Source organism: Natrix helvetica (assembly GCF_964273705.1).
Source record: "Natrix helvetica genome assembly, chromosome: 4".
Taxonomy (NCBI): domain Eukaryota; kingdom Metazoa; phylum Chordata; class Lepidosauria; order Squamata; family Natricidae; genus Natrix; species Natrix helvetica.
The window spans coordinates 71,198,412-71,214,028 of record NC_138550.1 but is presented as its reverse complement, the minus strand read 5'-3'; the positions used below and the strand labels follow the sequence as shown (position 1 = coordinate 71,214,028).

The 15,617-nt window shown below is 37.6% G+C and overlaps 2 protein-coding genes across 4 annotated transcripts in view; one reads left to right on the top strand and one right to left on the bottom strand.

Moving 5' to 3' along the window:
- The window catches only part of APBB3 (amyloid beta precursor protein binding family B member 3), a 65,940-nt gene extending 56,489 nt beyond the window's left edge, over positions 1 to 9,451 (bottom strand). The window contains exon 1 of one of the 2 annotated variants that reach the window (XM_081950068.1): positions 8,818 to 9,451. In XM_081950068.1, coding sequence (XP_081806194.1) covers positions 8,818 to 9,088 — 271 coding nt within the window. In that variant the 5' untranslated portion in view covers positions 9,089 to 9,451. The remainder of the gene's footprint in view (positions 1 to 8,817) is intronic. The other variant, XM_081950067.1, reaches the window with a different exon arrangement.
- Positions 9,452 to 10,038: 587 nt separating this feature from the next.
- LOC309390958 (SLC35A4 upstream microprotein) lies at positions 10,039 to 12,934 on the top strand (the record flags this gene model as incomplete). 2 transcript variants are annotated; one of them, XM_081950908.1, is made up of 4 exons in its annotated part: positions 10,039 to 10,075; positions 10,869 to 10,943; positions 11,595 to 11,693; positions 12,737 to 12,934. In XM_081950908.1, the coding sequence occupies exons 1-4, from the start codon at positions 10,061 to 10,063 to the stop codon at positions 12,932 to 12,934; spliced, it is 387 nt and encodes a 128-aa protein (XP_081807034.1). In that variant the 5' UTR covers positions 10,039 to 10,060. The 2 variants fall into 2 exon arrangements, with proteins under 2 accessions (XP_081807034.1, XP_081807035.1); XM_081950909.1 differs by lacking the exon at positions 10,869 to 10,943 and having other exon boundaries at positions 10,053 to 10,075.
- Positions 12,935 to 15,617: the final 2,683 nt, after the last annotated feature.

Here is a 15,617-nt window from a genome sequence, read left to right as displayed (position 1 = left end):
AAGTATACTAAGCATGCTACTAAGTGTGTGAACCATATCATGATCTATGAAATATATGATAAATAACAGAAGGTATAAAACATAAAACAAGAGACTTCCTGTGGTGACGTCAGCATGCTTGGAGTTGAGGAACAGGAGCTCTCCTGACCTCTAACTCTAACTTCTTCGTTTGGGCTCATTTTTGAGTGCTGTGGATCCTGGAGGGACCAACAGATTAAGGGGGAAACTCTGAAGACGCTGGGGTGATAAGGCAAATCCTCCCAGTGGCAGGAGAAACCCACTAAACGGACGAGGAATCATCCTGCCACTTTGTCAGGACCGGAGCAATGGCGACCGCATAAGAAGGAAGCAAAGAGAGAAAGCAGTTGAAATTGAGATATCTGTTACTATTATGGACAACCCAAAGAAGAGGGAAACAACGCATAACTGGCACAAAGGGTGAGCTGGAAAGAAGGAGGCTCTGAGAAGGAGATTTTTCAGACTTTTGCCGAAAAGCTGTGAGAGCAGAATTACTGACCTTGAATTGACGGTGTAAATAACTTGAACTAAATTGGCCAGAGGGAGAACAAAAACCCGGCATGGATAACAGGAGTAGGACATAGTAACTGTTGAGAAGACGTGTAAAGTACAGAAGGTTTGTTCAACATTCGGGTTGGTTGTTGACTTGTTGACTTTTTTCTTCTTGCTCTTTTGGAACGATTAGAGGGCTTCATTACCCACCCACCCACCCCTATTTTCCTATGTCGCTGGACTTGTTGCATTAACTGATTGACACTAACAGTGATACTGAACAGAGGGTGACACCTAGTGGATCAAAATCTGAACCCTGTGGTCTGAAGGTGACATAAGCTGATATATATGTATAGAGAGAAACTTATTACTTATTACCCTTATAACTGATACAATTGAGAGACATCTATTTGTATAAGATAACTGTGTGATATATAATTCTAAGATATATGATAATTAAGGATCAAAATAGAATGGAAGAATACATAAGAATGTGTAGATATTGAAACGTGATATTAAGGAAGGTTAATTATTGCTAAATACTGAGATATATAATTATTGATAAGATCGATAACATTGATATTGCTGATATAGTAGAAGTAAAGTAGAACTTATATGCAATTGTGGACAAGGATAAATAGGGGGATAAGAATGGCAACTTCAGGAAAGTTAATTTAAAAAACCACACCTAATATGTCTTCGGCAACACCCCCCTCCTCAAATCAAAGATCAATTGAGAGCGCATTGGGACTGGAGAAAGGCGGAAAGATGGCAGAAACAACAGGACCAGCACCAACAATGCAAAGTATGCAATTAATGCTTCAAATGATACAAGAGACACTTATAAAAAACCAAGAAGTGACAGCTACAAATCATGAAGAGACAAGGAGGAATCATGAAGAAATGAAAAATGAAATGCGAGAACTGAAAGGAAATATTAAAACTGTGGATGACAAAATTGAAAAGATACAGAAGGGCTTAGCAATCAATGAACAGAAAATCCAGAACATCGAAACAAAAATAGAACAAACAGATCAGAAGATGGAAAAAATGGAGCTAGAATATAGACAAGTGAATAAAGAACTAGAGTTATCAATAATTCGACTTGAAAATGAAAGAACTGCATTCTATTTAAGATTCCAAAACATACCGGAAGAGAAGGAGGAAGACCTGAAAGGAAAAATGAATGAAATCTTCACTGAAATTTTACAGAGAAAAGAACAAGAGTTGAGAGGGGATATTGATGAAGCTTACCAAGTGCATACTAATTACGCCAGAAGACACAGGCTCCTGAGAGAAGTGCATGTAAGATTTGCCAAAAAAAAAACCCAACCAGAGATGAAGTATACAAAAAAACCAGAGAAGGGACGATTACATATCAGGGAAAAGAGTTGATCACGCTTAAACAGATCCCACGGAGAATTCGTGAACAACGTAGACAACACCAATTTTTAACAAACCAGTTAAATAAAAACAGAATAATGTACAGATGGTTGATACCAGAAGGGGTACTGGTGTCTTGGCAAGGAAAAAGGTATAAGATAGAAAATATAGAAGAAGCGCAGGAATTCTATGAGAAATACTGCACAGGGGAAGAAGAACAAGGAAGTAAAGAGGACCTAGAAAGTGGAAGTCGAGGCCAAGAGGAAGAAACATCAGAAGACAAAGAAAGAAACAGGAAAGAAGAACAGAGGCAAGAAAGAGAGAGAGCAGAAAAGGAGGGTGCGAGAGGGAAAAGTCAGATACAAACTAGAAGCAACAACAACAAAAAAAAACCCATCTAAAGACGGACCAGGAAATAACAATTATCTCAACAAACTTGAATGGACTGAATGCACCCCCCCCCCCAAAAAAAAGAGCGCAGATGTTTAACAAACTTAAGAAACTGAAGGTAGATATAATCTGCATACAGGAAGTGCATATTAAAAGGGAGCATAAGAATTTATTGGAAAACAAAAAACTAGGGAAATTATACACAGCACTAGCAGAAAAAAAAAGAGGGATAGCAACCTATATAAAGGAAAAAATAAATTCCAAAGAAGTCTACTCTGATGAAGAAGGCAGGATACTAATGATTGAATTAGAGACAACAGAAAAACCGATATTATTAAGTCATATATGCACCAAATCAGAAACAAGAGGAATTCTATAGGAAACTACACAACAAAATAAACAAATTAGAATATGAAAATATTTGCTTAATTGGGGATTATAATGCAATAGTGGATTAAAAAATGGACTATGAAAGCAAAAAGAAAAATAAAACAAAAAAAAAAATACGCTACCCAAAGCCTTTTTTGAGATGGCAATGGAATATAAATTACATGATATTTGGAGAGAAAGGCACAAAACAAGAAAGCAATATACCTTTTATTCGAACCCCCATCAGTCACTATCAAGAATTGACATGGCTTGGATTTCATCTGGTCTATGCAATCAAGTAGATGAAATTGAAATAGAAGCAAATGAGTGGGCAGATCACAATCTAATAAAATTAAGATGGAAAGGTCAAAGAAGAAGAAAAAGATGGATGATGAATTCAAATATTATAAACGAAATAGAATACACTCAAATGCTGGAGAAAGAACTAAAACCATTTTTTAGAATAAATAAAAAAGAAGATACCTCAATTCAAAATCTCTGGGACACTATGAAAGCATACACAAGAGGACTTACGATCGGCTATATGGCGAGGAAAACCAGAAAACAAAAAGAGCAACAAGAATGTATGCAAAAGGAACTTATGGAAACCGAAGATGAACTCCAGAAAGACCCAAAGAATAAAATTAAAAAAGAAAAAAGAGAGATAATCAAATATAAGCTCAATTTAATAAATCAAAAGGATTTAGCGCAGAAAATTAAAGCAGCCAGACAAAATTACTTTGAACAAGCCAATAAACCTGGAGGATGGCTGGCATACAGACTGAAGAATGAAAGAGAAAAAAGGATGATGAGAGAAGAATTCAATACAAAGCAGAAGAAAAGAAGAAAATTATTCATAAATACTTCACAAAACTATACGCACAAGATAGTATGGAGGAAAACAAAATAAAGCATTATTTAAACACAGCAAAGATAACACCAATCTCAAAAGAGCAAAGGGAGGCGATAAACAGGCCAATAACGTTAGCTGAAGTGGAACTAGTCTTGAAAAACCAGAAAAATAATAAAACACCAGGACCAGATGGAATACCGGTGGAGCTATACAAATATAATAAAATAATATTGGAAGAGTTAGGGGTGGAAATGTTTAATGAAGTTTTAGGAAAAGACAAGATACCGGAATCATGGACAGAAGCAATAATATCGCTAATCCCAGAAGAAGAAACCAGCCTACAAGAAATTCAAAACTACAGGCCAATTTCATTACTAAACTCCGATTATAAAATATTTGCAGCAATTATGGCAGGAAGAATCAAACAGGTTTTAAATGAACGAATACACTCAGACCAAAATGGATTTTTACCTCACAGACACATTAGAAATAATACGAGAATCATCCTAGATATAATAGAGTACTACGAGGCGCATCCAGGAAAACAAATGGTACTGGTTTTCCTTGATGCACAAAAAGCATTTGACAACATAATCTGGAAATTTATAATAACAATATTGGATGAGATGAAATTTGGTGGAAAATTTATAAAAATGATAGAAGGATTTTATAACAATCAGACAGCCAAAGTTCTGATGAATGGAGAATTAACAGAGAAGATCGAAATAAAAAAAAGAGTCAGACAGGGATGCCCCCTCTCTCCTTTGCTGTTTATATTGACTTTGGAAATTTTATTAAATGAAATTCGGAAGGACCAGGGAATAAAAGGTTTAAGACTCAAAAATGAAGAATATAAAGGCCCAAGCCTATGCCGATGACCTAGTATTTGTACTAGAGGACCCATTAGAATCCAGTCGGAAATTAATTCCCAAAATTAGAAGAATATGGCGAAGTGGCAGGATTAAAGATCAATAAAAACAAAACAAAAATGATAACCAAGAACATGACAAAAAAGCAAGAAGAGGAATTGGAAGTAACAACCAGAATGCAAATAACTAAGAAAGTGAAATACTTGGGGATCTGGGTGTCGGCAAAATGTTCCACAATTAAAGATGATAACTATAATAAATTAGTGATACAAATAAAGAGTTAGAAAATTGGAAAAATATTCAACTATCACTCATGGGACATATAGCAACAATTAAAATGAATATTCTACCAAGAATCTTATTCCTGTTGCAAGCCGCACCTATTAATCCGGGTAAAAAATTCTTTCAAGAATTAAACAAAATAACCGCTAGGTTTATTTGGCAGGGACGAAAAGCAAGGATTAAACTAAAGTCAATGCAAGACAGCAAGGAGAGGGGAGGTTTAGCATTACCAAATTGGGATCTATACGCATCGGCAGTATCAATAACATGGGTGAAGGATTGGATAGAGCTAAAGAATAAAAGTATTTTGACTTTGGAAGGCCATGATTTGCAAGAAGGCTGGCACACATTCCTATGGGATGATAAAAATAAAACGCACAAATATTTTCAAAATCATTTAATTAGAAGAGCGTTATTGCAAAAATGGCTCAAAATTTAAAAAAACCCACTATGTGAAAATTCCAAATTGGCTATCACCGACAGAAAGGACGACTCACCCAAATTTTATAGATTTGAACAAAATGCTAAGATATAGAGACTTAATTGATAGACAGGGAAACTTAAAAACAATTGAAGAATTGGCAGAACAGAACATGAAAGTTGACTGGCTAACTTACCTTCAAATCAAAACTAAATACAATAAAGATACCAAATTATATGACATTGAAACAGAACCACATGAATTGGATAAAATCATTCAAAGCCCAGATAGAAAAATGATAGGGAGAATATATAAATTTCTCCTGAAGTATAAAATGGGAGAGGAAATTGTGAAAGAACAAATGATAAAATGGGCGCAGAACTTTGGATATAATATTGAATTAGACAAATGGGAAAAATTTTGGGGAACAAACTTAAAAATGACACTCTCAGTTGCATACAAGGAAAACCAGTACAAAATGTTTTATAGGTGGCACCTGGCACCAACAAGGTTAGCTAAAATATCATCAAATACCTCTCCAAAATGTTGGAAATGCGAATCGATACACGGAACGTATTACCATTTATGGTGGACCTGTGAGGAGACTAAAAAGTTTTGGAAAAAGATCAAAAATTGGCTGGAGGCAATAACGGGAGTTAAAATAGAATGGAAACTGGAAATAATCTTATTAGGAATAATGTCTGCGAAATACAAAAAAGAAATCCAGTATTTAAGACTACATATAATAATGGTGGCAAGGATTGCCTATGCCCAGAAATGGAAAAACAAACTAACTCCAAGTGAAGATGAAATAATAAGAAAGGTTATGGACTGTGCCGAAATGGACAAACTAACTAAAGAAATTCAGGGAAAAGAATCAGAATTCTACCAGATATGAGATAAATGGTATAGGTCAGTGGTGGGCAACCTTTTTTTTCAACTGAGCCAAATCTCGCCAAAACCACGATTGAAATTTATTTTGAGAGCGACATTTTTAAAACCGAAAATACATAGGATGGTACACTGTTTTTAGTTTCAATAAACTCTGGCATTTGAAGCATGCAAGTCTTAAAGCTGTCAAGTTACAAGATCCTTGCATCCCTAACCCTTTAGGAAAAAAACCCCAAGGGGTCTTCAAACCTGACAGCTTGAAGACTTGTGGACTTCAACTCCCAGAATTCTGAGAATTGAAGTCCACCAAGGGCATCAATCATATTAGCCCAGGGATCTGCAAAATTGGCTCTTAAGACTGGTGGACTTCAACTCCCAGAATTCTGAGAATTGAAGTCCACCAGTCTTAAAACAGCCAACTTTGCAGACCTCTGTGTTAGCCCAAAGCCTGGCGCTGGGCGGGCCTTGCTCCCCCATTGGTGGAGCCCCAAGAAGCGAGGAGGGAGAAAAAGAAACGGAGGCTAAGGAGCTTCCCCCCCGCCCCCTCCCAGCAAAGATCTAACCGGGGAGCCGGGTGGGCAGTAGCAAATTAGCCGATCAGGCGGTGTGATCGGTTAATTTGCTACTGCCCACGCGGCGTGATCTGCTAATTTGCTACTGCCCGCCCGGCTCCCTGGTTAGATTTTTGCTGGGAGGGGGCGGGGGGAAGCTCCTTAGCCTCCATTTCTTTTTCTGCCTCCTCACTTCTCGTCCCCGTCCGACTTCAGGATCCTCCCTAATCATTGTGGGTCGAAAAGAAAAAAGGGAAAGGGGCGCTTGTTTTGAAGTGCCCGAGAGGAGGGAGGGGAGCGGGCGCCCGGCACACAGAAGAGCCGCATTAAAATGTGTAAAGAGCCACATGTGGCTCGCGAGCTGCGGCTTGCCGACCACTGGTATAGGTGGATGGAGGAAAGAAACAAGAATCAATGAAGGAATGTAACAAAACTTAAAAATAATAGTTATGGGTAAAATAAGAAAGTTAAGAATGGTGAAACCCAAATAAAATATAATTGAATGGGAAAAAAATAATAAAAATAAAAACTTAGTTAATTTTTGGTGATTAATAAGTAGAACGTTGTAGATGCTTATAGAATGTTTTTGTTTTTAAAATGTTTATTCGTTAACAGATAACCCATCATGACAATAATAATGAAATAATAACTCTAACTGGTAAAAACAATTTGGATATAAACTATAATATGGGACCTGGGGAAAAGATTTACTAATTTTACTAATATATTTTTTTGTTTAGATTTTGTTATAAAGATGTAATCTCTCCTGGGTACTTATAAATTCTAGTAATAAATTTTTGTCTAGATTTATCATAATATAAATATAAATGATTCTAGACAAAAGCATGTTTAAACAAATATAGTTAAATGAGAATGATGCTATATTGATGGTATAAAGATTTTTGATTTAAAATGTACAATTCAATATGAATGAAATATAAAGAATGATTGTAGTAACGCATGAAATTTATATGCAACCAATCGACATGCTTTCTGGAAGATGTATTGAAGAATGTTTTTGTGTGTGTTTTTTGTTTAATTAAAAAAATAAAATATTTTTAAAAAAGATGAAAAAAACAAGAAAAATACATAAAACAAGATAGAAGGCTCTAAAATATTGATATTTATGAAATCCTAAAATTAGGGGACTAATTTGGTACATAAAGCAACGGAAGCTAAATAAATTCTTTTTCTTTCCTGAATTCTTAGGGTCCTTGTCCAACTATAAAAAACAAATAAAATTATTTTCTGATCTATTAGCAAGTGGAATTATGACTCTAAGGTACAAGTTGCTGAAGAAAGCCCACTGAGGAAACATATGGACTAGAGGCTCATGTTCTTCTGGGTCACAGGTGCAGACTCATTTTGTCAAAGGGACATAATTGTACCTCCCCCTCCCCCCCCGTACTGCAGAGGGCGAGATATTAAAGTGGACTATGGAAAAATAATCAGGATTTTAAGACCTTTATTGAAGATACAGCATTTTCATATTTATTTCTATTCTGAATATGCAAAAAAAAAAAGTAAAAACGAGAAAAACATTAAGGGAAAAGGTAACACTGCTGAGGAACCAGGGAAATGGATAAACTTATTTTCCTACCCTCTCTTTTCAGCACCACGGAAAGCTGTCTAAAAATAGGTCGCCGAAAAGGTTGGTCCAAAAAAAGACGAACCCGGTAAAACTGCACATTACAGGAAATGGATTTTTCAAAGCTGCCTTCCCGTTATCCCCGCTTTCTTTCACCATGGAAACCAGTTATGAGTGTCTTCACATTGATATGGGACAAGACCTAAGCATCTTTCTCCCCGACCAGCAGGCGGCAAAGGTAGCCACTTGCGTTTAATAAAAAAAGGCAGGGTACATGGCGCATTGAGGCAACGTCATAATCTGCTAAAAGAGGAAAGATTGAAGCCCCGTCTTTTTCATGTCATGCCATTCCCACCTGGACGCCGACATGAGCCCAGCGGCTGATGCCCCGGTCCAGGATGAGTGCACGAGGGTAGCCAGATAGGAATGGCCCCATCAGACCCTCTGCCCACTCTCCAATGAGGAAAGGCAGTCCTGACGTACTTTCCAAAACCCAGACGCGCACACTCATGTTCTAGTGGGGAAGTCAATCGAAACGCACCCAATGCTTCCCAGGCCACTGCTTTCTTAGGTCTTGGCCGGCCGTGTGGCCAGCGAGTCCGAGGTTGCTCCCACCCTGTCCCACATGAGGCCGCCCGTCCCTCCTCCCACATAGGGGCTCTCCCCTCCCTTCTCTCCCGCCGCGCCGGTCCTGCGGCTGCTACTCTCACCATCGCAGTTGACCAGGATGATGGCCAGCATGTAGTCCTTGCCCAGCATAGCTGCCTCGCTCGCTCCGGAGGCAAGATGTTGTGCAACCCGGCAGGAAGGGAGGTAGCAGCGATGGTGCGGCAGAGGGTGACGTCGAGTTTGGCCTCGGTGGGCGGAGCCGAGCCGAGTCGAGCCAAGGAGAGAAGGAGGGGCTGAGGGGGTTGAGGGTGATGATGCCAGCATGCAATGTAGCTCGAGCCGGGCTGAGTTCAGTGGGACTTCTTTTTCCATGAAGGAAGCCCAAGCTGGCAGCACCACTTAGGCGCGAGGCGAGAGGGCGCATTGATTTCTTCCAACCCTTCGGCTTGCAACAATCCGAGGTGGGGAAAGAAAGTAAAAGGCTGATCTGCTGAACCAAACGCTGATCTTCCTGTTGTCATTTGATGGTTACGCTAATGCCACTTGAAATCACACCCAAATCGGACAGAACGGTCTGGTGGAGCAGTGAAGGTGTTGAACTCAGAGCAATTCCAGTCCACCGACACTCATTGGATATATTTGGGGAAGTCTTGGCCCCACCTCAATTACGGGGTTGTGGTGGGGAAAAATAACAGAGGGAACGCTAGGTGCCGCCGCCTTGAGCACCCGAATGAAAAAGCGGAACTGAAAAAGTACATTAGTAGAAGAATGTTGATGATGCTTTGGGGAGAGAGTAAGACAGAATGAAAGGAGTCGTCATGGGGGGTGGGAGTCCTCTACACTCCCCAGTTCTCGAGAAGAAGATGGGGATTTAAATGCAAGAACAACCGCAGAAGATTTGTATCTTAGCCAGTCAGTCCTTAAGTTTTCTATGAACTCGATTGGCTTGATTAACTTGAAAACTGATACTCTGGTCTCTTCCGAATGACTTTGGGATTATTAAAAGTCGGTAAACGAATAATGCTAAAAGACTTGGGACACATGTTTATTTCAATTACAAAAGTGCCTATTCCAACCCCTTGGGTATTTGATTCATCTGGTTTTTAAACCGCTTTGTTGCACTACATTTCAAACATCCTCTACCAATTAAGATAGTCTGACTTTAACGCAGCATCGACTGTCGGCTTTTGCGTTTGTATGGACATTGACAACTATATTAAAATCGGGACTTCCCCACTCATTTTCATAACCAAATTCCAAACTAAGCCTTCACATGCCGAATCCACAAGCGTGGCACTCTCTTCTGCGCATATGCAGAAGAAAGCTGAACAATTTCCGGTTAAAATGGCGGACGATAAGGTAGGCGCGCTCGTGTGGAAGCGTCTTGTTGGCTCCGGATTTTCACTTGCACTCGTTCTTTCTTCCCTCGTCCTCCAAGGTGGCATCGGCATAGATGGGCAGCTGCATTGGTCAATCTACAATTTGTCGTATTTTGTTAGACATCTGGCTTTGGACCCGAATCGGGTAGTCCGTGAAAAATCAAATACCAAGAAATCAACTTTGGGGATTCGCGTTGTTTAGATACCTTCCCAAACCGGCTATCGAACTCCATATCACAGATAGAGCTGAGCCATTCTCTGCATTAATTCACATGATTCGTGAGAAACTATGCCCAAATTATTTATTTTTGCACCATCTAAAATTTTGTTCATTCCTTAAATTTGGTGGTGATTCACTGCCGGAAAACGGCTCCCAATATAGTGACTACAATAAACAGATAGGAACAAGATACAGAAGAATAAAAACAAAAATCATATTTTAAAATGTTTGGAATCTGTTATTCCTTTGGTTTTGATTTTGTATATGGATTTGAGAATGGATTTTTTGGAACCCCCATATTAAAATTCAAGGAATTCATTAGAATTTCTCCAGAGAATCCATATTTTGTGTCATAGTTCCATGAAGTACAGAATCAATGATGTAATAATATTTATAATTTGATGGTGGTTTTGGAAATACTGTACTGCTTTCAGTCTAGATTATCCATCTACATGCAATCTTTAATTTAATTTACGTTGCATCACTATCATGGTCTCAGTCTATGTAGCTGTCTATGTAACCTAATACAGATTCTCTCCCCTTCTCCCAGCAGGTGTGCATGGGATTCAATGGGGGACCGATTTCAAAAGCAATATTGCATCACGGCAATGCAAGCTTTATTTCTATCGTATGTACCTATGTATGTACTCCTGTACAAAAGAGACATAGCTTACAATGTGCTTTGTTTTCATCATTTTGATGAAGGGATAAATCCTGCAGAATAGAATAATAAGATGATCCCCCCCCCCCAAGCTAGGCATGCTTTGATGGAAGCAGCATATTCCTATTTCTCCTAAGTAGTTCGAACCTCCGTCTTTGAACTATGAATAGGTAGGATGTTAGTTGGAAGTTGAGACATAACGTAGTTAATGGAAGTGCCTGTGTTAAACTGTCTGAATATAGGTATCTAACCCTAAGACCTGGTTATATACATGATGCAAACCTTGGTAAACAAAAGTTGCCTGCTGCTGCTGGTAATTAATATTCAAAAAATAGTCCACTAATGAATTCCTATTTCCTGCTCTGAAAAGCATACAATTAAATTGTGTTACATGAATGTATGGTATTGTTTTTGATCTTATGCTCTCGGAGAAGTCAGACACATTTAAAAAAAGACCCAGTACCTTCCTGATGTAGTAATAGTGATAGATTCACACAGATTAGACTTTAGCAAAATTCTTGGAATTGCTGGACTACTGTGGACCTCAGTTCTTTGCTTTCTGGAACAAACATACTGTGCATGCAATTTGGAATGTCCTTTTTTGTTTCCAATATATAGGATTCTCTGCCAAAATTGAAAGATCTTGCTTTTTTGAAGGATCAGTTGGAAAGTTTGAAACGAAAAGTTGAAAATGAAGTACAGGCTGGAGTGGGGCAGGTAAGAATTGAGTTTCTTTGTTTTCCCAGTAAATGCCTTTCATTTGCTACAGGAAGCTTAATTATAAATGTCAACCAAGTATGATTTGCTGATTAACATCCTGTTAATAGTCCATCAAAAACAAACATCATAATTTGTAAACCATAATAAACATACTATCACCACCCACTTACTCACTCCCAAAATAAAAATGGAGATTCAGCTGTACTGGACAGCCCTTCAATTCCTTTAAATTGAGAGTTTACTGTATAGTATAGTTTATCTGTTAATGCACTACCCCCACAACAACAACCCTATGAGATGAGTTTTGTCCCAAGGTCACCCAGCTAGTGTTCATGGTTTTAGGGCTATATAAAGAATGAATATTATGATTTATCCATTAATACATTATTAATGCAGTGGATAATGTTTGATTCAAATATAAATAGGAAACTTCTTGATCTCTATCAGAAATAGCCCAATTAAGTTTTGCTTATTAAAATTTAATTAAGGTTTTGAAATATAGAAAAATAAAAGGACATCATGAGATAAGATCAATTGTCCAATTTGTTTTCAATTCAAGACAAATAGGTTGGGACTAGAAAGTTCTAACTCTTTTATTGAAGCCACAAAAAAAGGTTTCTGCAATTTCTCCACAATATCACATGAACAATACCAAATGAAAGAGGAGTATACCAGTTTCTACTAATAATCAATAATCCAGATTCTGGAGATATTTGTGATCCAAAAGGCATGTCTGAAGGCCAATTATACAGCAAATAAATTGTCTTGTTTCAATAATAAGAAAATGAATCCAAGCTTCTAAATTCTTATATATGGAAATCTTGTAATTATATTTGTCTCCTAAAAGTCAATAGTTAGGTCCACTGCATGCGATTTAAACATTATTTATTAGTTGTTTAATACCTCAATTGGTGGTTGTCTGCAACTGGAATTGTTATACTGCATGTTTAATTAGTAACAATATATTAGCTTTGAATTCTAGAGAAAATATGTGAATTTTAGTTTTGCTCAGAGACCTTATCTTTTTCTTTTTTCAACAGGATGGTTCTTGGCTGGCCTCTCCATTTGTCAAAGGATTTCTTGCTGGATTTGTTGTAGCCAAACTAAGATCTTCTGCAATCATAGGCTTTTTGGTGGGGAGTTGTACTGGAGTGTTTGCTGCTCAGACCTATGCAATTCCTGATATTGAAAAGACAGTCAAAGACTATTTCAATTCATCCAGGAAAAGATCAACCTAGAAATGCAACACTATTCGTGCAACAGTATACTCCAGGGGGAAAATAATCTTTCAGCTTCTCATCACTTTCAGTTCTACATAGGTCAAAACATTTAGTTCCAATTTATTAACTGGAAAAGTGTTTTATAATGGACAAATAATAACATTTCAACAGGTCTGCTTTTTAAGGTTCCTAGTTCTAGAATGAAACTGATGCTGCTTGCTTCAACTGTCCTGGCGTTTAGGTCAGATGAGAGCCTGGGTTTGGATAGCAAAGCAGTCTCTCTAATGGAGCGAAAAGCAACTGATTCAGCATGCCTGCTATTAATGTGCCCATGCCAGGAAACATAGTGTGATATATCAACTTTCTCCTAATCGTGTGTGTGTGTGTGTGTGTGTGTGTGTGTGTATATTATACTGACATATGCATTTCATTTCTTTGCTGATTTGAGTGCTTATTTGTGCAAGCATCTACTTGCCACAAAGATAGTGTAGATTTCTTCTTTAAAAAACAAAAGATGTGTCTTCCCTTTTCTCTATACGTCCTGAAAATTATCACTGAATATTAGTTGTCTTCTTGTTGTATTTTTGGTATTGTATTAAGTGAGTATTGCTGATCCTGACTTATTACCTCTAGTTGCTTTATACTTCTTTTTTAATTTTAATGGCTAGAGTCTCTGCCACCTCTATTTTACTTTTAATTGCTTTAAAGAAATAATTATTCTTCCTGCACCAAAAGCTGACTCAGCATAGGCAACCTGCCCTTTTGGTACTTAGGAGCCTTAGATGCAGCTGGAAGCCCTCGGTGTTTCTGAGGGCTTCCAGCTGTATGACCCACCTTTGACAGATGGCTACATATCACTCAGTTTAACCTTTCTTTACTTCAGTTAATCATTCTAGGTCCTATGCTTTCGGATATTTCAGTTATCTCTAGTGAAAGACGCTGAAGACACACAATCTTAATGAATCTCCAGAATCACTTTCTTTCTTCATGTATTTGTTTACTTGTTAAACTACCATTTACTTAAGAGCTTAAGGCAGTAGACAATGCCCCCCCCCCATTTCCCCCCATAACAATTCTATGGGCTACATGAGAGTGACTGCCCCAAAGTCTTCTGATGAGCTGCATTTCCACCATTACACTATACACTAAAACAGACTTTTTCTTTTTTGTTTTGCTAAATGTGGTAATTCATCTGTCAAGAAGCTAAGCAACTGGATTCCTAGAAGTTGTCTCACTTGAGTGTATTTATTGTATACTAAATCTGTCCGTTAAATGCATGTGCACACTGTGTGTGTGTGCACATAAAAGGGCTGTCATCACTAGGTTGCAACACACACATAGCCAATAGATGACAAACAACAAAGATTTGGTGACTTCTTGCACTGGCTTCACTCTAAAATATAGCTGTAGATACATAGAGCCACTATATCTAAGTTGCAAAATATGGATGAATCCTGGATGGCAGCAAATTTTGTGCAATATATCATTGAATCGAGTCTTTTCAAATAGTCCAAAGCAGATTGTGGGAGGAAAAGTCCACAATAAAGTATCAGATTTTATGTAATTCAGTTATATTTCATAAAAGACCCTCTGCCAGATACAGGGTACATGATCTATGGTGGTCCAAAGTGGCATAGGAATATATGCCTTCTCTTTCCTATATACTTTGACACTTGTCTGTTGATATTGATCCACACATTTACAGAGCACTGGATTACACATTACAGTTTTCTCTTGTAAACAATACTATCCTAGGAAAATTGACATATCATGTAGTGTGGCCCAAATGATTATATATCTGTGTGTGTGTTCATACACATACACCTTCAGTTTATTTATATATGTATGTATGTATGTGTGTGTGTATATATATATATACACACACATACATATATATGCTGGTTTTGTTGTATTCGGGTCTTTTCCCGTGTAAGGTTGAGATTGTTTTTGCAACGTTTCGGCAGGATCACACCTGCCATCTTCAAGCTGTGGGCTTTTTTTTTTTTAAGCCCACAGCTTGAAGATGGCAGGTGTGATCCTGCCGAAATGTTGCAAAGACAATCTCAACCTTACACGGGAAAAGACCCGAATACAACAAAACCAGCATACCTACACCCGTGAAAATCTACGAAAACATATATATATATATATATATATATATATATATGTATATGTATATGTATATGTATATGTATATGTATATGTATATGTATGTATGTATGTATGTATGTATGTATGTATGTATGCATGACTTTTGGTCATAAATAAAAGTTGTTATTAATATTCAGTGTATAAAAATGACTGAATGGAATGGTTTATCATGAAGTATAATCCCTCTCTAAGATAACAGTTTTACCTTAGCCTACCAATTAAGTTCTGTTTCAATCTAATCTCTTTAATCCCTGATGATAAAAGCAGATTCTTGTATAGAACCCTATTTTTTTCCCCATATGTGGTAAAAGTGCCTGGAACTTTAATTTTGTCTGCCAGATCTTCATTCCAGAAGACATTAAGAAATTGTTTTGTTTTAATGTGTGATCATGATTTTGAAGAATCTGTTATAATACAATAATAATAATACAATAGTAGAGTTGGAAGGTACCTTGGAGGTCTTCTAGTCCAACCCCCTGCCTAGGCAGGAAACCCTATACTGTTTCAGACAGAAGGCTATCCAACATCTTAAAGACTTCCAGTGTTGGGG